Consider the following 25,568-nt stretch of genomic DNA (forward strand, 5'->3'; position numbering starts at 1 on the left):
TTGGTTATCCTTGTCAAATGTATTCATGATGACATATATTGTATTAGTAAATTTACTAAATTCTTCAAATGTTGATAATACAATTATAATTGCACTGTATATGATATACTATTTCAGTCATTCCTGATAAACAAATTCACATTAATACTTTCATATTCTGAATTAAATTAAAGTATTTGATATTAAACTTTAATTCCACTAACTATTAATAATCATTAATATCAAATATCCCTGTCAGATGAATGCATAAAGATACCTTACATATTTTGAAGTATCTAGATCATTTAAAATTAAATTTTAAATGCACTAACTATTGATGATGATTATTATCAGTTATCCCTATCAGATAAATAAATGGTGATACTTTATGTAGTCTGAAATATATACAGATTATATCTGTGGAAATAATCTAAAAAAGAACAAAACATAAAATAAAAACATGATTATGCTTTATATCAGTTATCCCTGTCAAATAAATTCATTATGATACTATTTATATTATAAAATTTACTTCATTCTTCAAAATTTTGTAACACAACTGTAAATGCACTATGTATGATGAATTTTTTCAGTTATCCCTGTCAGATCTAAAACATGGTGATTATTATGTTTCTGAAAATAGTGTATTTTATGTATTATTCTTATGGCGTGGATTTTTTCCTTCAAAACAGCACTTCTCCACCTGTCCCTGTCGTGCACCAATTTTCTTAATGGTCCAATTCTTCAATTCCCATTTCTTTTAGGTCTTTAATTAATGTATGTGTATTATATTTATTATTGTATTATTATATTCTTTTGTTATATTTATAATTTTTATTAAACTTTTATGACTACAGATAATTGCTTACATTTTAGGAGATGCTGTGGATCTAGAATTATAGTTCAAATGTCTACTGGAAAGCGTCGCCCTAAAGATAGATCACCTGATTATAGGTAAATATTTTAATTTTTTTTAATTTTTAAAATTACTGCTATTCTATTATATTATTTTCTACTTCGGACATTATATTTATAAGACTAAGGAATTTAATAACTGAAGGGTTGTAGGGATACATTAAACTACACTTATTGTGTATATTTATATATAAATACATAAATTAATATATTTTTTTTTAATTAATGAGTATAAAAACTTTTGGCAGGTTATTTATTATAGATTCAACTCTAATGCATTCATCATCACCACAACTACCATCACCTTTCAACACAGTACTACCAACTTGAGCCAGCAACCAACAACAGGGGGTGTGAACTTCTTAAATCCCAAATAGGAATTATAATACAAATTTGTTTTTAATTGTCAAATCCCATGATTTATTGCAGTACCAAAAACAACGAAATAGCATTTGAAATTCATCTTAGCTACTACAATGTGTTTGGAACATCTACGTTTTTCATCACTCATCGTTTTTCGGGTTAACATTTTATGTATTAAAAATATAGTAACTTTGGATATATTTTAATTGAGGTGTTAAAAAAAACTTCTTTTATCTATAATATTGGTTGGATCATATTTAATCCTTTATTGTAATGAAATAAATTTTAAAGTAAAACCTCTATATTATGGATGCTTATGTATTATATATATTTGATTAAAAATGAGACAGTTTATAATAAAATATTTTTAATTTGGTTTTTTTTTTTTTTTTTTTTTTTTTCATGAAATTTTCATTAATTGGAGGTTTTACTTGAAATGATTTTTACTTATAATATTTAATTAATTTTAGACGATCACCGCCACCACGTCGTTATCGTTCACAGTCAAGAAGTCGGTCACCTATTTATAGAAGTAGGAGATCTCGTTCAAGATCTTATTCTAGAGGAAGATACTAAACATGTAAATCTTGAATAAAATTTTATAAAATTAGTTATAAATATATAAAATTTTAAAATATTTTTATTTGTATTTTTTAAAATAGGTAGAATATTGAATATGAAACTCATGACAGTTTTTGCAACTCAATTTCTACTCTTGAATTAATTGATCAAGCAAGTTTGACATGTGTTAAGTGATTAACCTTCTATTTTTATTCAATAAGTTATCATATGTATTTAATTTGAATGGTTTTTTTATAGCTACAGAGTATTAGTATTTAATTATGTTTAATATTGATGTCCTTACTATTAATAATTCAAATTACTATTGTATAATTTATTAATACAGTCATTAAAATGCATGCTGTGATTTTTTTCTTTTATTTTTATTGAATCATTTATTGTCATTTAGTATTTTGTATTTCAACTAGCACTATAAAAATTGTAAATCATTCAAATATTTATTTTCTATTATATTATTTTCAAATTGAAGAATAATTTAAAACATTGTTTTCTATATTTAAGTATAATTTAGATTGTACATAAAGTAATATTTTTCATACGACCAAAATAACATTAATCTTTCTAAATAAAACATATTGTCATCACACGTCAAATTTACAGACTTCTGATCAAGATACTAGTTTATAAATATATATATATATATATATGAGTAGTTATACTCATACATAGTTATACTATACATAATACATACATTTGTTACCAAACTATGCTTTGCAGCGCCCTTGGAGTTCTGCAATTGTTTTTCAAGGGCTTTGTTTGTTTTACCATAAAAAATGTATTAAGGTTGTGTCACTATTGCGGTTGCACCACATGATTTTTTTTTGTGAGTACTATCACGTGTATTTATGGAACGCGACACACTTGGGTATTTCAGTATTTCATCCGTTGCATGTCTCGGTTTGACAGCAGCGCCGCTCATACTATTTTTGACCGCTCAAAATAAAAACCCATGGTTTGCAATCATGCACCACACTACAGCGGTATCAACACGCGTTTTCAGTGTACAATAAGTCCAAAAACTAATCAAATGATTGAATGGACATCCTGTAATATTCAAAGAACTTCTGTGGATACGGTCTTAAGCTCAAATAACATTTTTCAAAAAGCTCATTGTCTTTTATTAAATGGATGTAACCAAAAACTCTCTTTTCTTAGAAAATGTAAATACCTAAGAGATTCTGCGATTGATATCACTTGAAAAGAACACATATAGTAATTGTAATCCATTCTACACAATTAAATAACTATTCAAATAGATAATATTAAATGACTATACTTGAAATTAATTTACTAAATTTATTAGTGTTGACTTATAAATGAGGTAATTAAATATAATAAGGATATTTTTTTACAAATTAAGGTTATATTACTTGCATTTATAATGTATATCAATCTTGTGATATTTTAATTTATATTATAATCACTGTGGACAACGAAAAATATACAACAGAGCGTTAAACCACTTTGTTGTGTGGTATAACAAATTATACCTAAAATAATTTTTGTTTATTTACGTTTTAAAGGAGAGGTTTTTCGTCGACAATTTTTGTCTCCTTCCTCATCCTATGAATATTTCCAATCTTAGAATATTATCTGAGATGAAAAAAAAAATTAACCAATTTATATTATTGTTCATCAACATAAAATAGGCTATGTAAAAATCTTATGCCGCCCGAGGCCATCGCGCCCTCTAGTCCCCCTACCCCTAATACGTTACTGGGTTCAACTATGATAGTGTAACACGACCTTTAATATTACAATTATTGATCATTATTTAAAACAATGAGCATATTTATTTTTATGATACTTTTACATTTATAGACCGTCCAGTGAGAGAACCCAACTACTTCGCGTATGTGAAATTCCGCCACCACGGGGCAACCGGTGTTAACCGATAGTGGTCGTCAAGCGCGACGCTCGGGCTGGTAGTGGTGGGAAAGCCCAAAAATTGACGGGTTTTGATCGCCGCCCAGTTGCGTTCTCTCACTGGACGCAGTGTACACTCAATATTAAAATCATGATGATAAACTTTTTTAATTTTTGATATGTTTTCACATTCCAGTTATTAGCCGGCCAAATATATTATATATACATATATTTAATATACATTCTCGTTTTGAGTTTCCTTCTAAACTCTGTTTCAAAAGAGAACATACATATATATATTTAATTTAATTTATATTTTAACTCAATACCACAATAATTTATACATTGAACATAAATATATCTATATACAATTATGGATACAAATATACGTATAACTAGGGATGCCTAGTTTTCAAATTGTCCACATTACATTATTAATTACAATAAAACCTTATTACATTACCGGTGGCATATTTTCAAGGGAAGGGGGATCCTGGGCCTTAATTTAACAATATTACTATACATAAACATAGAATTATTTTTAATAACATTCATAAAAATTATGAAAAATAAATTAGAATTTATTTTAACAAAGTATACATAATATTTGTTGTACTAAATTTATAATAGTTAGTATCTGGGGAAGAAATCAAGACTATATCAAAAGGTTAAATATTCAAATCGTAATTTAGTAACTATGATTATTTCACCATAAATATTTTTTTCATGTACTGATTATATATTTTCTTATATTGTTTTTCGCTCAATTTATTTTTATTTTTCTTCGATTGTTTCAAATAATGTAAATACATATACTTATAATTTATACTACTCTCGAATCTCAACACTTCTTTGTCATTTTCTGGATTTATCAAAGTACTTACTACTCTTGGTATCGATTGAATTTGATTTACAACGCTATTAAAAACTGAAGGAACTATATCTTCTGAGTCTTCATCTAAATCTGAGTCTGTTTCTTTAACGAATGACAAACTGTTTTTTTCTAAATACTTTCTAAACAAATAAATTAAAAGGATAATAAATTAATTTAGTAAATAATTAAATTGATAATTAAAAAACAATAAATATAATATGACTAGGTCAGAGTTAACTAATGAGCTAACCATTTAAAATTTTAATTTTAGTGTCCCAAAGATTCCTCGGGGGATAACGGGACAAAGATGCGAAAACCCGGACTGCCCCTTTTAAAACAGGACGTATGGTCATCTTAGTGTTATATGATTACGACTATGTATCTTATATCCATCCTACAAATCGATCTAATAATGCGATAATATTTCAGAAACTAATCTGAATTCGTTATAATGTCTACTTGAGATCGGACTCACACGACAACATTTTTATAACGATATAACTATATGACAGTAAACTGTCAACGTACGAACGATTATTTACATTTATGTCGTACACTTTTCTAATTTTCACATCATAAGTCTTGTAAAAATTCTTGTGCCGATCTGAACATGTCCAAAACAAGTGTCAACAGTGTGATTAATAGACTCTTTGCTGTTTTGAGGAATCAAAACAATGAGAGTTACAGTTTGGTGTTTGGTTTCTAGTATTTTTAAAATTATTTTATTTTTATAAGCTTTAAAATTAAAACATCAATTATGTCATCAAGGTTAAAAAAAATGGGATTTTATGGATATCCCCTCAAACTTCGAAAGATATAAAATTATTCTTATCTTTAGAATCCAAAACATTCAAAATATAAGGATAATTTGGTGAGGAATAAAACACTTCACTATATGCACCATAAAATTTCTTTTTTTGAAGCCATTAGCGTTCCCACTCACTTCTCACCTTTTTTGTTTTTTTACTCTAATTTTCTATAACAATTGGTTTATGCTTCGATACCATAGTTTATATTGATGAATACAAAATACAAAATATAAGACACCATAATTTTAGTAATTAAGTACAACTGCGCACTATAAAACTAGTTGTTCAGCTTAGTTTTTAGCTTTAGTTGTTAGGCTGTCGTTTGTATTCAGAAATATTTTAATTTATCGTGTGAACAATCAAGATATTTCTGTTGCTACAATTCTATAAATGTCTGGATTATTTTAAATATGTTTGTGTGTCATTACATCAAGTGTAGCAACATTTATATCACTAGTGTTCGTGCCATATAATATATTATACATATTATGTCATACAATTTAAAATTTTCATAAAAAAACTGTCATCGTGTAAGTCCGGTTTAATATATGGTACAGTGAAATGATACGCATACGGTTGTACGAATATTGTTTCTAAAAATAGCTTGGGAGCTAAACTAAATTCGTCCCATTTATATTATATATAAATAATTTATTAAATAATACAAAAAATGAAAAAAATAAAAAATATTATTATTTATTAAATAATTTTTTATTTATTATATTATCGATTAAAGTGATTAATGAATTTAATTGAATGTATGTTCCTAAAATGTAACGTAACATATGTTGCCGAGAAGCAACGAGTAAGGAAGCACCCAAGACACCAATTAATGAAAAAAAAACTCTTGATCATTGGTTAACCCATTAACACCGGAGCTTTTCTCGTATAAATTAATTTATTTTTCATAACATTTTCAGTATTTTGTATACTAAAAATAATATGACAAGAAATTTTGAATCCAAATAAAAAAAATCATATTTTATAGGTACTATAGGGGCATGCACAACAATCGGTAGTAATAATATGACTCACCTGGAATTCAGCACAAACTCGGAACAGGGTTGTTCGATACCGCAGTAACGCTTCGTTCTCTCTTCGTCCACGTCTCTATCATGATTGTCAACGGCTGTCACTGCCATAACGGTAACCGTGTGATCAATCAAGAGGTGCTTATACCGGGAGAACCACTCGAAGGTATCGGGCTCGAGCAGCGCGTTCAACCGCGCATCCGGCAGGCCCAGGGTGCGAGTGAAAAACGTCTTACATACTTTCACTTTCATTTTGTCGTCCAGCCAGAACTCCGTGGTCTCCTCGATGATGTTGTCTTCCACGTCCACCGTCCGCTGCTTCAGTTCAATGCACTTGCATAGGTACAAGTTGTGTGCGACCCGTGCTTCGACCACGTCGCGGAACTTGTCGTACGCCTCCCATCGTTCAGTCTCCGTCACGGTTGCCACGCAATCCAAATCGCAGTCTTCGTCGCAATCCGCGTCCAACATTCTATCGTACAACGCCACCAAGTCTACGTTGAACAACACCGGATCCGGAGCAGCTGTATATAACATATGATGGATACACACGTACTGGCAATGGCGTAATTCGAAAAAAATATCAGGGGTGGCAAAAGTTTCTCAGGATGCACCAACATTATAAAACAATGTTTTAATATAATCATATTATTATATTCTATTAATACAGTCAACTCGCGGTATAACGAAGTTCGATAAAACGAAAATCTCGATATAACGTATAAAACTGTCGGACCCTTGAAAACCTCGTGCTATAACGAAAAATCAAATGTATTTTGGTCCCCTCGATATAACGAAGATTTTTTGGCTAAAGTTCACGCAATGTAACAAATTTTTACAATTTTGGAGATTGATACAGCACATTTTACGAGTTTGTTTCGGCCATTCTTATGCGATAAGATAATGTTCATCTATCGTTTATATGATACACGTCTGTTAAATGTAAATTGTATTAAATATAAATAAAAATTTTGAATAAAGCTGATGACGAAGAGCCCCCCGTAAGCTCGAATGAAGCAAAATTAGGTCTCCGTGCGGTCTTAAGTTTTTTACAAAGACATGATATTGACGACAGTGTATTTTGTAATATTCTAAATTTGAACAACACTATTAATCGCGTAAGCGCAAATGGATACACACAAAAAAAATCCTATTTTTTTAAAAAATAAATATGTATGTATGTAATAAACAAAAAATGTATGAATGTATCTAATAAAATATTTAATAATAATCTCATATTGTATGTAGGTATGTAATTATAAAAATCTAATAAAATTTAAATTTTCTTATAAATATCGTTTAAACAGATTTTGTTGATTTATGCTTTTGATATAATGAATTTCGATGTAACGAACTTTTTGATCGGTCCCTTGAAGTTCGTTAATTCGCGAGTTGACTGTATAAAGTACATCATAATTCTATATAATTCTTCTTATATATAAATACAAGTTATATATAAATTTACAACTATAATATACAACTATAAATTTAAATTTTTTATAATTAATATATAGCCACAAACAATACTGAAATTTAAATTTTAAATCACATAATCTTTTATAATTATAATATAACTACAACCGATATTATAGCTAATATCTTATAATTTATTTTTAAATTTAGAGTTCTGTCGTCGTATTATTCTCGATGTTATTATCATCTCAATTTTCTCATTCTCCAGCTTTTTTTATTTCTTAATTATTTAATTAAATAATTCCTTATTTTCATTTTTTACTATTTAGCAATAAACCATAAATATGGAATTTTCAGGGATTGCATAATAATACTTTTGCAACCCATACATTATATTTGGGGTCGCAAATGCGACCCCCCAATTACGCCACTGCGTACTGGTGACAATCTATTTGCTTATATTATTGATGTTAAGTAATTTTTGCAATTCATTATTTATTTTAGTGTAATTCCAGTGGCGTATTCATAACTTTTGTATTAGGGGGAATCATTTGCAAACAAATCATTAATTTTATCATTATTTTTTTTACGTTTCTTACGTCCTCACACTAATAACATTATTTTATAACATTTAAAAAAAGTTCTAGGGGAGGATTTGAGCCCCACATCTACCCTTGTATATGCTACTGTGTAGCTCGATGGTAATTATTATTATACACGTCTACAACCCATATCCCACGCAACTTTTGCATTTTTTTAACTTTACTGATCCATTTTTTGGTCCTACGATTTTAAATTCGTCGATTATCTAACAAACAGTAATTCTCACTATTTTGACTATTTGGCGATATAGGTTTAAGTTAAATATATTTTAATGTAAGGGAAGTAAATTGATGCTCTTTTTAAACAAAAAAAAACTTAAAGAAGGAAGATTTTTGGACCAATAAACAACGGAGAAATGGGGCAGATGAGAACAAGGTAAGTAACGAGTTGGAGAGAATCATCTTTGGAGGATTTTTAATAGAAACCTGAAATAGTTAGATGGAGGATCGAAATGAAGAGCACTAATGGAGAAGATTTAAAGGTTGGATGTGTAACGATTGTCTTGATTGACCTATAGACCTTAAAAGAAAAATTAGTTGTTTTTAAATTTTAATAATGTTAAAATATTTTCAGCCATTTCTACTTTTATATTACATTACAATTACAAAATGTTATTACGAATACATATTGAAGATATATTGAAATTTTGCATGTTATCGTTAAGCATTATTCTTTTATACGATATTTGGTTATGATGCTCAAACAATTATAATAAAAATCAACTCTGAAACTAATACTCTCAAAACCATTTATAGTGAAATTAGAGTTAATAGGTACTTATTCATTATTACTTATTTCTAGAGCCCGGATTTATATGCATTTAAAAAGTGTCAAATATGATGCAAATATGCAAAAAAAAAATGGCGATATATATATATTTCAAATCATTTAAATCAATCTAAAACTTTTATGAAACTTAAAAACGATAGTACAAATAAAAAAAATAAAAATAAATATTTTAAATCATTTGAAGTTACCTACTCTCAAAAAACTAATAGAAAATTACACCTACAAATCTTTTAAAATACTATTTTTGAAACTTAATACCTATAAAGTCTATTTGTGCTCTATTCGAGGCGATTACAAAATTAACTGTAAATTAAAATAGTTAAATTATTAAAAACCCAAAAACCCATTAAATATACATTTTATATGCATTTATGAACAAATATGCAATAACCCTTGAAATATGCAAAATATGCAATATAAAATTAGGTATTAAATTCGGTGCGATATGAATCGTGAACATTTTAAACCTCTATAGACGTGCATACACTTAGTACAAACAAGGAAATACATTTAAATCCGGGCTCTACTTATTACCTATGTTAAATTTAAATAATCGTTCGTAAAAAATGATTGAAAATTATTTATCACTCATAGACAATAAAAAATATATCCACATTGTTGTATATAGTCAATGTCCAATAGGAAGCAATAAAGTAAATGTATTAAAATTAATTAAAGCCTCACTTGTTAAATCAATTTTTTTTTCCATAATACCACACAAAAAACCAAAAAATAAGAAGTTTTAATTCTGTACAAAATGTTATATTGTATAATCTTCCTAAATATACGTTTTATATCCATAGGCGTTATACAAAAGACTAACTAATATCTAGCTATGGTACTGGCCTATCTTACAAATCTTGTATATGTAGTCGTGTAGACCAGTGATTCCCAAAGTGTGTTCCGTGGGATAATCTCAAGAGTTTCGTAAGATATGCATGTGAATAGAGTAGTTGGTATATTGAAAGTAGTAGAGTAGGACACAAAAATCATGAGCTGTTTTTAAAACATTATTTGGAGTATTTGTTTTTCAATAAATAATTGAAAAATTGGGTAAATTTGAGTTTGAAACATTGAAGTTCAACAAAACTCAAACTATTGCCTAAGGATTCTGTTGTCGTAAAAGTCTGGGATACACTAGTGTAAACTATCAGAGAAACTCTATTGGTGTAGTCCATAGATTCAACTATTAAGTTTTATAATATATGATTTATGATTGTATTATAAGTTATAAACAAGGTGGTTATAAACACAGAAACCTATACTAAACGTTTAATATATTATATATCCGTGGTTATAAATTATATGTATACATTTTATATTAAGCTTATGTTTATTAATTTCAAGATTCGTTTGAATATTGTGATTAATTATTGCGATAATTATAATAAAATTTTCGGAAAAATAAAGTAAAAAAAAATCCTAGTTTTTGGAAAATAAATAATAGCATATAATAATAATTGAAATTATTATTATTTATTTATCTTAAGTTTCAACTATAATGGTTATAACCATAAACCTTATATTTATGAGTATTATACTCAGAGCCGTGTCAAACATTTTAGCGCCCCAGGGTAAAATTTTTTCTACAGGGCCACTGGGAACAGGTAATATATTGAGTGTAAATAAGGGCGCGCCCCTTACTTTTAAAAAACTACGGCGTCCGGGGGCAATTGCTCCCTTTGACCCCCCCTTAACACGGCCCTGATTATACTACTCATTATACTATGAGTATAAGGTCTATGTTTATAACTTATCAGCTATTAATTATAATAATACTGCGTTTTTAGAATATAAATTTATTTTGTTTACATAATGTTCTTAATTTATAGAACTAAAAAAGTTATATTACTCGCTGCCGAATCAAGCACAGAGATTATTTGCGAATAATTATGAACCAATGACTGTAAGATCATTGAAGCATAAGTAAGAAGATAACTTCATAAAAGATGTTCAAAAAACCAATAATATATAAAATAAATAAACACAGGATTCATTGGCGCTACTAGGTCTGAATTGTAAGAGGAGTTGAAACCCCACAAATAAGTTTAGTCAATATAAGCATGGAGGCTTCTCCCCTATTCCCCCACAGCCCCATTCATCACAAAATAATTACTTCAGATAAAAACAAGCATAACATTTTACTATACACTAAATTATTAATAAATTATATAATATTGTACATAAAATATGACATACCTAGATTACAATTTACAGATTAAGATCTAACATTTTATTCTTATTGTTAGCTAAGAAATGTTCTAAGACGGTGTCACTGTTTAAGATATGGGTTAAATTTCTTTATATTCTATGCTATGATAATGTTAAATTTGAAAAATATTGTTGAACGTAGCCAACTGTTCTCATACCACACAGCAGAGAATGCTCTTTCACATGTTCACATAGGCGGCACTTAGGGAGGGTCATAAGAGGGAAGTTGCCTCCCAAACATTTTTTGGGGTGGCAAATGTATACTTTTGCCACCCCCTCCCAAAAAAAGTTAACGAAAAAATCAAGCGAATTATTGTTTTATTATTAATTTTTAAATTTTACTTGCCTTCCAATAGGCACATTTCTTATAGAAGGTAAAGGGTGGAATAAAAGCTTCTGAGAGGCAGTGATTGAAAAATGTATGTGGGGGCTGAAGCCCCCCCCCCCTTGAATCATCCCCAAGTGCCGCCTATGCATGTTTAACAAGTTATATAAGTTTATAAAGGTGTTAGGTTAGGTTAGGTTAGATGATACAATTTCAGCCATTTCCAAAGGTATCAACATTTGATTATCGGTAGATTGATTTTAAGGGGCCTTGCTATAGCATTTATTTAAGGAGCAACATTTAGGCAATTTCTAATCACATCGTCGCCACCCGAGGTCTGTGTTAGTTGTAAATGATTATTAGTGTATGTGTGGTGTCAATGCGTATACCACTTCTTTCCGCACCATAATCCAGGTAGTCGTTCATTGCAATCGTTATCGCAGTATGGTAATATTTGATAAATTGTAGTTATCAAAAATTAGGAATCCACGTTTTGATGTACAACAGTAATTAAAAAAAAAATAACAGCAAATAGTTTGCAGTGCAATGTAATTCGTACTATTATTTCTAATATTTTGGTTCATGGTAGTCTCTTATTCCCTTTATGAAACCTTTGTGTTTTTTTCTTTTCGATAAAGGAGTTTTAGTTTTAATTTTATATTTGGAATTCATTTTTTCTAATTACAATAACTAAATAGTCTTTACAGAAACAAACAGGGCTGGAAATGGACCGGAACGCAGTTCCGGTACACGAAAAAAGTTTTTTAGCGTTCCGGTTCGTAAAAAAAATAACGACCGTTCCAGTACAAACAAATTTTTAGTGTACTTACCATATTTTGGTAAAATTTAAACATTTTGCAGGATTGTTCATTACAAAATATTTAATAAACGTCAAACGACCGTCATGCATAAGTACATTTATTGCTTATCTATACGATAATCGTCGTGGGCCGATAGTGTATTTTAGCTTTATTTACACCAGTGGTTCTCAAACTGTGTTACGCGTACTTCTTTGGGGTACTCGAGATTTTTTAAGGGGTACGAGTCTGGCCAACAAACCTTCACATTTAAATTACTTATGTGGAAAAGGTTATTCAAGTTTAAAAGTAAATATAGAAACAAGTTAAATATTGAAGATGGTTTAAGATCGTACTAAACTAAATTAGAACCCAATATTGATCTACTGTGCTAACAAAAACAAGTTAACCCTTCTCACTAATTTGTTTTGAAAGTAAGCTATTTTTGTTTTTAACATCTTTTGTGTATTATGTTTTAATGAAATAAATATGTAATTTTATAAAATTTTAAATTTTTTTATATTTATTTTAATTTTTCTAACTTAGAAGGGGTACCCAAAAAAGTTAATTGATAAAAAGGGGTACAGTGTTTATAAAATTTTGAAGATCCCTGATTTACACAATACGTATGTGAATTTGAAAAGTTAAAAATAAAGCATTATACCGGGTTCACACTATTGAAATTTCTTGTATGCTTTTTCCCGCATGCATATTTTTACTCGTGCAAGAACAAAATTGAACAAATTTAAACGTTTATAATACGTAACGCAAGCTCTTGCATGCTCAAACTTGCATGAAATTTAACACGTCAGACAGAAATGGAATGCAATTAGGTAATTTTAGGCCAGTTTATTCCCGAACACGTATAGTGAACCACGTGATCAATGTGATTTCTTAATTCAAAACAAACTGATTTGCCAACACTATTTCTTCTACTAATCCATTGTCGAACCTATAATCATTTTTTTAAAAGCTTCTTGTTTCTTTTCTAAGATTTCTTTACGAAGCATATCGCAAACAATAAGTACTCCTATTTTGTTTGGTCCATTTAACAGTCTCGTTATAAATTTAAAAAAACAACACTTCTACACACATCAGATCACTTTTGAAACTAAACAATATTTAAATACATACAAGACTAAAAATATACAAGCATAAGTATATGTGATTAGAGCTCTTAAAACATGTGTCACGGAATTCACGTGTACACGTGAAATACGTGTTAATCCAAATATATGTCCATTTTTATAATGATGAATTTGTAATTTTACGTTATGTATTTAAAGTTTTAATAAAATATTATTAGTACAGTATTAAGTTAAGGTTATACGTTCTTATTTTGGATTTTACACATGACACGTGAATTCACATGTATTAAGAGGTCTTATGTCTATATATGAACATGTACTTGCGTATTACTATGCATATTCTTGCATGATATATATTGCAAGCAAAACTACAGGCCAAGATATATGAAAATTTTATTTTTTAATCGATTATCGTTTGATAATACAGACTTAAAAACATTGCATTATTAGTCGTTTTAATCGATATAAAGTTATATTTTGCATATTTGTAACTATTGGTGATTTAGTTTGTTAGTTGTTTATAGTCATAGAAGAACATTTAGTTGATTTATATGACGTATCAAATCACTTTCTGAAGCATAATACTGGTTGAACATTGATATCGAATTCGAACGAATTAAATTTTTTTATTCATTCGCATTTTGATTTTAGAGTTTTCAGATTTTGTTTTAGGAAAGTAATTCAGTATCTGTTCAGTACAACGATCACAATGATGAAGAATGTGTCAATGTTGTCTGGCCAACTTAGTTCAAGAGATGCTAAAAATAATGGCAATAGTTACGATATTGTATTTCCAGCTTTGCCAGTATCGAAGACATCAAATAAAATTGGGACTGTACCATTTAAAAAACAGAATAATGTTAAATCTTCAACGGTGAACGAAGTAATTTATCATGCCATTTTAATAGTAATTAATAAGTATTAGAACGATCAGTCCGATATTGACTTGTAACACGGTCGTATGTCAGTGCGATTATAATTTGACCGTTCCGTTACCGCAATTTTAGTTAAGTTACTTTATTAGTTTATTTAAGTTAAGTTAGTTAGTTCAGTTCACGGTATTATATTTATGCGACTTCACTTTCAAGATGGACAACATACCATCTCCGCTTACTACCAAACCCAAATGGTCGCTGCTATCATTGTCTAATTCTCCTATCCATACGGGGAAAAGAACTAAACCATTAGTTTCGTCTAATCGTTTCGCTGTCTTTTCAAGCGAAGTGGACAAAGAAATCAAACTCGACACCTCTTGTGACGTTCATAATATAACCAAAGAATGTATTGTTTACTATTAATATAAAAACATCAGTCACTAAATATATCAGATGCCCTATTGGAATTAGATTCCCGCAAAAGAATTAAGAATGTCATTCAAAATGGCCATACGCTTCCGCTGTTCTTTGTTGCAATTAATCCAAATACAAATGATAAAAAAATTCTTAATGAGTCATCAATGTTGCACACAAAAGTTTAAGTTGAATTACCCAATAAGACTTAGTGATTCACCTCAGTGTCTGAAATGACATAGCTACGGTCACAATGTTAACTATTACCATCACCATACCGGAAATAATGGTAACCCTTCATCCTTCACACTGTGTTAAACGCAAAGGAAATCACTTTTGAAACAGTTACATCAAAGTGAAAGACAGTTTAACCAAGTGCGTATTTTGCGCGGATGATCATATTTCCAACTATAAAGGTTGTCCTAAACATAAATTACTTCTTAAACGTCACAAAACAACCCACTTGTAATCATCAAAATAAAAATATTGTACTCACGTCTCCTCTTATCAAACCTCTTTCCAAAGTTTCTTGTGCCCCCATCACTAGTTCTAATAATATCCTATTACCTAATAGTCCTATGGACGATATACCGTTTTCCAATTAATCTCAGGTTTTCTGGCATTAATAAATCTAATATTTTCCCTTTTTTTATATTATTATAGCTCTTCTACGCAATCAACTTACTTCCAAGCCCAAATTATTTTCTACCTTATTCATTTAAATGATCACGTCTTTAACCACTTGATATGTTATCCGTTACTTGTAAATTTTAATTGGTCAATCAAAATTAACTCTTATTTTATAATTATCTCAAATTATTATATTTTACTAATATTATTTTATGATAATGATTAAAATGCATACTTAGTTATCTTACATGATATAATTGTTGAGCTATAAAACTTTGTATTTAAAGGTAAATAAAAAATAAAAAATAACATAAAAATTATAGAATGATAATTTTCATATTAAAGAACATCATTATTATGATTTTAAATAACATTTTTCTGTATGAATAGTAATAGTTTAGAAAGTTTTTGTTGATTTATATCTAGAATATAAATAAAATATTATCTTGATTTTTATTTTGTAAAATTTGTAGATAATTTCAATACCTGCCCAAGACAGAAATTGGGACAGGAATAGTCAATTAGAGCATGAAAAATTTAAGAAAGCATATATAAAAATTGGGAAAGAGTATAATGTAGGAATAGAGATTTGTATTTCAAAAACCATGGATCTGACTTTACTAATCAGCGGCAATAGAGTTAATGTTGAACGAGCAAAACAAAAGATTATCATAATCGATCAAACTCAAGTAAATAAGTTTTAATTAAGTTGGAATTAATAAGATAAACTGATAAAAATAATATTTATTATATATATATATATATATATATATATATATATATTATATTGTTGTGTACAAATTATGAATAATTTATTATTATTATTATTATTATTTAATATTATAATATATAAATGAGCATAATAATTTAAAATGTTTGATGAATCATTTGTTATTTTATAGTTTTATTACGGATAAATAAATAAAAAATATTTTTTTTAGCAATTTTAACTAAAACATTAAAATTTCAGATTAAAACTACTACTATACCGTTTCCAAAAGAACATCGAAGTACGTTATTGGGCAAACAAGGACTTAATCTTAAAAATATTGAAAAACGTACAGGAGCACGTGTTCAAATACCATGCATGAAAAATTCAGCTGACATAATTTATATAACTGGAACAAAGGATTCCACGAAAAAAGTAGTTCAAGTATGTATCAAAAATATGTTTTAATGAATTGGAATTTAAGTTTAACACATTAAAGTAAATTAATTTTCGAAAAGAATGGCTAGAATGAACAGGTTGGAGAAAAATTGACAAAATAGATAATGCCTATTTTTAAAGTGGTTATTTGTGACCGTACTAGTTTATTTATTTTATTAATTAAATTAAAATTAAATCTTTTAATAAATATTTGAAAATTTCACGATTTCTAAATTAAAATACCGATAATTTTTATTATACTTTTATAGTAAAAAATAAATTAATGAGGATTTTAATATTGAATTTTGATATAACAATATACAAATTCAATGAACTTTTAATTTTAATATTACTTATAGGTTTAAAAGTTTTTAAAAGATTTCTGATATGTTTTTTTTAAAAAAAAATTTACAAGTATTATGTATTAACGAAATCGGGTATTTTAATAAATTTCCATTAAATAGTTTCTTTCGTAATTTTTTAATAATTAAAATTTTTGTTAGGAATTGGAGGAAATTATAATTAAGTTGAAAAGTAAAATTGAAAAAGAAATAACAATTGATCAACGTCACCACGGAGCGATAATTGGATTCAATGGTGAAAAAGTTCGAGAACTTCAGAAAATATTTAATGTCAAAATTATATTCCCAAGTCCAGGTAATTAATAGTATTAATAGTATTAATATGTTTCTATTTTTTGTATTTTGAGAGTTTATAAATAATATTTGGTTCGATATTTTAGTTGAGGCTAGAAATAATTTAGTTAAAATACAAGGTTTGAACGATGATGTAAATAAAGCATTTAAATCATTAGCTGAATTGGCCGAAGTATTGAATGAAATCAACTATGTGTTGGAAATTCCTATTTTTAAACAATTCCACAAACTTAGTGCTGGAAAGAGAGCAATATATATTAAAAAGGTAATTATTATTTATTAACTTTTGTGGTTCGACCTTTAGAAATATTTTTATTTATATAATTTAATATTATAGATTAGAAAAGAGACTGATACGAGAATTTTTTTACCACGTGAAGGAGACAATAAGGATGTTATTAAAGTCATGGGAAATAAAAGAAAAGTTTTAATCGCTTATGATATGATTAAAGAAATACAAAATGAAATTGTTGGTTTTTTATAAAGATTATTTATTGCTCAATTTTATTTTTGATTTATCAATCATGTATTTTTAGGGAGACATAATAACAAAGGAAATGGTGTTGGGAAATGTTAAAGTTAGAAATGTCATTGTAAATCTTGGGAATAAATTCATTCAATCTATAAAAGATGATTGTGGGGATAATGTGACATTGAATTTACCAACTGTTAAAGGAGATAATGTAAGAATGTACTTATTTATTAAACTTATAAATTAAAATGACAATTTAACCAATTTTATAAATTATTATATGCGTGATATACGCTTAGACATCGATTCGAACCTGGCCTCTGGCAGTTTCTCTCTTTGAGCAGGAAACGATTGTCTCAAGAGATGAAACTGCTTCTCCTCCCCTAATACAATAAGTACATGTTCAAGAAAATTTCCCAAATGCTAAAATCTATTAAAAAAATAGTAATCCGTTATTTTAAAGCTAAACTTTTATTCATAGACTATAGTTATCAAAGGACCTGAAGATGATGTTAAAAATGTTACTACACAAATTCAGACAATGGTTGATGAAGTTCATAAATATGTGTTTGATTTGAAAGTAAATCCGAAGTTTCACAAATATTTAATTGGAACAAATGGAGTCAATGTTAAAAAGGTATATTGTTAAAATAATTTAATATAAGGGTACAATGTGTTCATTTATGGTTTAATACTTGGATTCCAGATCAGACATTTAACGAATACAAGAATAATTTTCCCGCCTGAAACTAATTCCACTAATGAAAATATAACTATTGTTGGTAAAAAAGAGAATGTTAATATAGTAAAAGCAAAATTTGAAGTTATGATAACCAATATTAGTAAAGTCATCGAAGAACATGTAGAAATCAATGAAAAGAATCATGGCACTTTAGTTGTCAAACAAAAAGAATGTATACACAAATTGGAAAATGAATGGGGCGATGTTAAAATTGAATTTCCTAATATTGGTGCTGGAGATAGAGTTGTGATCAGTGATAGTAAAGCAGATGTTGCTCTTTCTGAACAAAGACTTTCAGACCATGCTAAAGTTTTGGTATGTATAATTCAATACAAATGCACGTGTATTAAACTAACCTGTCTATTTTTTATTGAAATTGTATTGAGGTTATATTTACATAATTTCTCATAGTTTTCTTTACAATAATGAACTATTGATGTATAAGTCATATAAAATGAAACAATTTAAGATAAAAAATTAAAATAATCATCGATGTACCTAAATACAACTAAATAAGTTAACCATATAATCATTAACAATTTTGATTTAGGAAAATACTATTCGAGCTGTAGTAAATGTTGATCCAAAGTATCATAATTACTTTGTTGCAAGACGTGGTGAAATTATCAATCGAATTATTAATGATTGCAATGGAGTGTCTATAACATTTCCGAAAATAGCTTCTAGTAATAGTGCTGTCATCATAAAAGGTGACAAAATAAATGTTGAAGAGGCGAAACGTAAGATTGAAGAAATTGTTAAAGACTTGGTTAGTATTTACTATACAAATATTTTTATACATAGTTATTGGAATTATTGAAATCATAAAATAAACCTATGACTAACAGTTATTACATAAAAAATAATTGAACACTTATTACCTTTTAATTTATTTAAATAATAGATATACCAGAATCATAATACAATAATAATAATTATAATTTCGTAATACATTAAAATGTTATAGAAAAATATAATTGAAGTGACTATGAACGTTCCTCCAAAATATCATGATCATTTTGTTGCCCACCACGCTGAAGTAATAAATCAGATAAGTGGGAAACATAATGGAGTTACTATTAAATTTCCACAAGTTAATTCCAATTCTAGTCAAGTTTTGATTAAAGGCCACAAGGATTATGTTGAAAAAGTTAAAAATGAAATCGATAATATTATTATTGACTTGGTAAGTTGTATACCAACACTTATTGTTTTATCGTTAAATTATTAATCAATAATCATGTTACACAGCGGCGTAGCAGTGGTGCAGTAGGTGCGACACATCGAGGCCTTCGTGATTTGGGGCCCTCATTTAAAAAGAAAACTGATATGAACAAAAATAGAAGCTTGCGTTAACTACAACCAATTGTTTGTTTTAATTTTTGGTAGAAATAAATAATGAAAATACTATTTTTTTTTCAAAATTTCATCAACGTTTTTTATTGTTAGATTAGTCAAAGTAATTAAAGTAATAAATTGAAATGTAATTATAATGAAATAAAATATATTAAATACGATAAATTTAATATAAAAATTACTATATTAACAAACTTATTGTTAATTGCTAATTAGGTTTTTTTAGTATTTCGGGTGTGGCCCCCACCATTTTAAAATCCTGGCCACGCTACTGAAAGATAATATTCTTTATTACATACAATGAACTTAACTATAGTTATAAATATTTTTATTCCATATTAATCGATGTAAAAAAAATAGAGGAGGGTTATTAAAGAGTTCTAATAGTGTTTTTAAATGACTTAATACATTGGGAATTTGTTAATCAAATTTACCTGCTGTTATACTTCTATTATATTTGGTTTATCTGTAAAAATAATCTCAGCCAAGAATGATTGTTATAATTTCAATATTCTACAAAATATGACGTGTTCCTATAATTCATTTTACGAAATCATAGATTATATTTAGTAATAGGTAATAATAATTTGTAAAAATATTTATAAATACAACTACATTATGTTGCTAAAGCAAAATCTTCAAATATTGTTATTAAACGACGTCAGTTAACCAAAGTATTTGTGTTTTATAATTTATGATAGGTTCTGTATGTTTTAATTTTAAACTAAAATATTAAAAATGTTTATTTCGTGAAAAATACAGTATTTGTTTTTTTTCCTCTTAATTATATTTAACTTTTATGTCTTCTCATTTATTTAAATTTTACTTATTGAAGAAATAGTAAGAATAGTAATCAGCAAGTATTTAATATTTTTTTTGCCGACCGAAAATTTGGTGGATCTATGATAAGAGGACTTCCGCCAGGTTTCATCATTCTCGATGATAAATTCATTGAGTAGTTTATCAATTTAGAATAGTAATCTATGGATTAAAGTTAAGTAATAATATTATTTTACCCGTTCACCGTCAAGCAACATACGATAACGGGTTAAGATATTGGGTTACGGCTAGATAGAACGGTCAGGGATTTTTACATTTTATTGTGTATGACCTTCCGGTATTATTAGAGAATGTACCATTGGAAGAACAAGAATCAATGTAGTTTATGTTAGAAGTGTACCTCCTCATCATACAAATGCAGTCCGACAACAATTATATTATCTTTTCCCTGACAGACTTATAGGTAGAGGAGTTGGAAACAATGTTCAATATAGCCCAGATATAACATGGCCACCACGCAGTCCTGATTTTAACCCATGTAACTTTTTCTTATGGGGTTTTATGAACGAAAAAGTTTATGCCAAAAAAGTAAATAATAGAGATGAACATTTGATGAGAATTAATAATGTAGCTGATATCATTGGTCAAATGAATTGCAAAAAACTTGGAGTTCATCACATCGTCGTGTAGAAAAGTGCATATAAGTTAACGGGGGTCACATTGAACAACTTTTGTAAATAAAAATTGATTTTAAAATTAAAATGTATTTAATTATGATGTTTTTACAATGTTAAAGCTGTTTTAATTACTTATATGTGTTAACTGACAACAAACTACTATCACCACTGTTTATCTTGAAGTGTTCTCATACGAATCGATGTGTCACATGACTTTTTTTTTAGTTGGCGACTCGAGCGTGAAAAAACACGCGACAAGCCAAAAAACCGTGTGACGTCTCGATTCGTATGAGAATTTTGCAAAAAATACACACTTTAGAACAAACACTTTAGGTTTATTTTTAGATTTATGGTAATATCCTAAAAATAAATTGAATAAACCAAGATTTTAGAGATTGAAAAAAATTGAAAAAACTCTTTGGGAATACACAGCGGGTACGTGTATACTAGTGTCCTCATTCATTTCAGAAACACTCTGTATATTTAAATCAAAGTAAAAAAATCATGTTAAATAATCGTTATTTGAGATATGCCATTTAGTTTTATATAAGTATGGGTTTGAATTTCTGTAAGAAATTTACTAAAAATATGAACATGAACGTATCTAATTATACTACAGTGTATAGCAAGATTCATTTAACGGGGGTGTTTTAAAATTGAATAGACTTATAGTAAGTGAAGGTTCTTTCCCCCCACGTATTACATTTATAAATACCATATATTTGTATAAATTATTATATTAATGAAAATTATTTCACATATACTTATGTTTATTTTAATTATACCGTAAGTAAGTTTGCAATTTGGTGAAATACCATGAAATACAATCGATGGGGAGTGTTCCAACACCCATATCACTACCCTCCCCCCCCTAAATACGCCACTGGTGTATAGCTTCATTATCTTGACGCAGCACGGTAGTAGTACGGAGGGCTCTCGCACGCACTCGCACGCTCATATCAGAGCGTAATATTGTGATCGTGAAAAAATGATTATTTTTCACTCTAACATATGATTCTAATTCAAACAATACGTCGCAACGATTATCTCGATTTGCATTCTGAAAAAAATATTTTTAGCACAACAGGCACATTAAAAAAATTGTATTTAGTTAATTAAATATTTAAGTTTGAAATTCTGTATTTTTTTTGAATTTTCAAAAATATTTATTGCAATTCAAATTACAAAAATTAAAAATATTACTCAATCGTTCCCTTGTACATATTTTGGAGAATCCGTATATTTTTTTAAAATTAAAATCGTGATAATTGTCGACACGTAGCGTTGGAATTAGGAAAAATAGTTTTTGTTAAAAAAAAAACGTGGTGGTGAGGCCCCTTAAGATTTTGTGCAACCATTTCTCCTTTTAAAATTTTGCTTAAATTATAATTAAATCTAAAATAATCAAAATGTTTTAAGGACCTTATATACATTTAGAGGGTTTAATTCTACCCTAAGTCCCCTCACCGTGCATCAATTACAGGACTGGTAAATTATTTGGCATTAAATCCCAAGTAATAGTTTAAATCCCGAATAGTTGGTATTTTATTTTTTATCTAATCAGTCTCATGATTATCATTCTGGAAGAAATGGTATATGTAACGAACAGAACCATAAACTAAGGCCACAGATATCTATATTATACTAGATAACGAACTACTGATGTTTTCTATTGAGAAAAGTGAAGTCCGGGGACGCAAGATTATCATACGTCCGCCATGTTTTCGGTTGGCAAAACATTACTTTACACTAAATTATTAAATTAAACATTTTTCATTACGTTTAATCAAAATTAAATTTCATTACAGAATTGAGAATATTAATTTAAAATTACACTATTGATTATTTATATAATATATATTGATTATATTATACTCGTAACCAATGAGTATACAATTTTTTATGATTACTGCCAAGAGTATATGAGTATTAATATTAATAACAAATAAATTAAAAAACTAAGCCTTTTTAAACGTACTTCTTTTATGGCGATTGACAAGTATTTATAAATATTATTTATTGTTATAAGACACAATTTTTAATATTTAATTCATATTTCAAATAACAATACATTGTTATATCCTAATACGAGCTATAGCCTAATAGTTTTAGGAAAAATCGTTTTAAACTTAAATGAGAGGGTATATAAACTATTACAACCTAACAGATCATAGTATTCCATCGGTTAATGTGTTAAAATAAATTTTTGTAAATAAAAAACATTTAAATTTAAATAATATTTTTTGGCGCCCTACTGTGATGGGAGCAATGATGAGACAGATAATCTATGTCTAATATTACTTGTCTTATTCTATTCACGTTTGTTAATAATTATCATTCTTACAAATTATGTTTTTTATAATTATTGCCCATTATATATATTAATACTAATAAAATAAAAAAATTAATTATTATTTCTTTTTCTTTTTATTAGAGTAAACAGCCGAAATTTAGGAGCCGATTAAAAGTAAAATAAACTTACTATTGACAATTACTTATCTACTTACTCCCAGGAATAACGGTACGTCGTTTTTATTTTGAATAACAACTTTAATTATAACAAAATTGATTAAATTTATGTTTTTAAGCTTTGCCTTAATTTTTTTATATTTAATCCATTAACTTATTAAACTTAAAACAATTAAGTATTCTCCGTTGTGTAAATAATATTTTTCCATTACATAAATCAATTTTTCTCCTTTCTATATTTAGTTAAATTATTAATATTCTAAATTTATAAATTAAATTTCAATTTATTTGAAATGGTATTTGTTTTTTATTGTTAAATATATTTTTGTGTTTTAACTGCATGAGTAATCTCTAGACCTCTTTACATTTTTTCTTTTGTTATTAAAGTATTCATTTTTATTAACAATTTAAATATAATGTTTTTAATACATTTATTTATATTTTTTCAGTACATAATAATGTTTAAAATTATGACATAATTTATATATTCCCCGGCCGCGTATTTCCAAACCGGCTAGAGCGGAGGTTCCCAACTTTTTTTGACTCACGACACCCTTTAATATTTTTTAAAAATTTGGAGGCACCCTATAGCCAATGCTTTATACTCTATAGTTTATACTGAATAAATTTTTTTTTTAAGAAATTAGTATCTGTTTATTTATTTATATGAGTTATTATATTAACGATATCAATTGTGCCTAATTGATAAAAGAAAAATATATTTGCGTGGTTTTTTTCAAATAAACCAATTAAAACAGCGTATTTGTATACGGCACTGGAGCTCTAGCTAGTTTGGTAATACGCTCCCCGTCCTCCAGGCACAAGGAAACTTTTTTTGACATACTTCTTTTATCGCGACTGAAGAATATTTAAAAATATGATTTTTACGTTGTAAAATATGATATATTTTCAACATTTAATCCATATTTCAAATAAAAATACATTGTTGTATTTGTAGATAATTATATTCTAACATGCGCTATAGAATAATAATTTTAGTATAAATCGTTCTGAAACTTAAATGAGGGTATATAAAAACTTTTTCAACTTAAACAGATCTTAGTATTTTATTGGTTAATGTTTTTCATAATAAAAATTAATTATTGTAAATAAAAAACATTCATATTTAAATAATATTTTTTTGGCGGCATACGGCGACAGGAGCAACGATGAGACATAATCCATACTCCATAACCTGATAATGTAGATAATCTATGAGGTATAGTCTATGTCCAATATTATTTATTTTGTTCAATTCACGTTTGTTAAATATTGCCATTCTTACAAATTATGTTTTTTATAATTCCTGCACATTGTGTATGTTAATAGTAATAAAATAAAAAAATTATTTATTTATTTTTTTTTAGTTCTCAAAATATAATTAATTATTAAAACATCGTATTTATTTCTATATTATAGTAAACACCCGAAATCTAGAAGCCGATCCAGAGTGAAACGAACTTACGATAAACAAATACATACCTACTTACTCCCACTGGTACGTTGTTTTTCTTTTGAATAACAACTGTGATTATAATTAAATCAATTAATTTTATATTTTTTAGTTACTATTTTATTTTTTTATATTTAATTCGTTCCTTTTTTAAACTTACAATAATTAAGTATTCTCGGTTAAGTAAATAGTTTTCCATTACTTAAATCAATTTTTTGCATTCAATATGCATTTAAATCAGCGGTTCTCTAA

At 27.7% G+C, this 25,568-nt stretch overlaps 2 protein-coding genes across 2 annotated transcripts; one reads left to right on the top strand and one right to left on the bottom strand.

Moving 5' to 3' along the window:
• Window positions 1-4,406: 4,406 nt before the first annotated feature.
• Window positions 4,407-7,295, bottom strand: LOC112687827. Its single transcript, XM_025560776.1, has 2 exons — window positions 6,424-7,295; window positions 4,407-4,719 (listed from the first exon to the last, which is right to left on the bottom strand). Exons 1-2 carry the CDS (start codon window positions 6,954-6,956, stop codon window positions 4,407-4,409), a joined length of 846 nt encoding a protein of 281 aa, XP_025416561.1. The 5' UTR covers window positions 6,957-7,295.
• A 1,495-nt stretch (window positions 7,296-8,790) lies between these two features.
• LOC112687826 (vigilin-like) lies at window positions 8,791-19,937 on the top strand. The gene is made up of 13 exons (XM_025560775.1): window positions 8,791-8,810; window positions 14,297-14,528; window positions 16,038-16,253; window positions 16,535-16,717; window positions 17,215-17,368; window positions 17,454-17,632; window positions 17,705-17,836; window positions 17,904-18,050; window positions 18,321-18,476; window positions 18,546-18,896; window positions 19,132-19,350; window positions 19,549-19,767; window positions 19,833-19,937. Exons 1-13 carry the CDS (start codon window positions 8,791-8,793, stop codon window positions 19,935-19,937), a joined length of 2,313 nt encoding a protein of 770 aa, XP_025416560.1.
• The last annotated feature ends 5,631 nt before the right edge of the window (window positions 19,938-25,568 follow it).

This window comes from Sipha flava, unplaced genomic scaffold (assembly GCF_003268045.1).
Source record: "Sipha flava isolate LNK unplaced genomic scaffold, YSA_version1 36730_pilon_pilon, whole genome shotgun sequence".
NCBI lineage: Eukaryota > Metazoa > Arthropoda > Insecta > Hemiptera > Aphididae > Sipha > Sipha flava.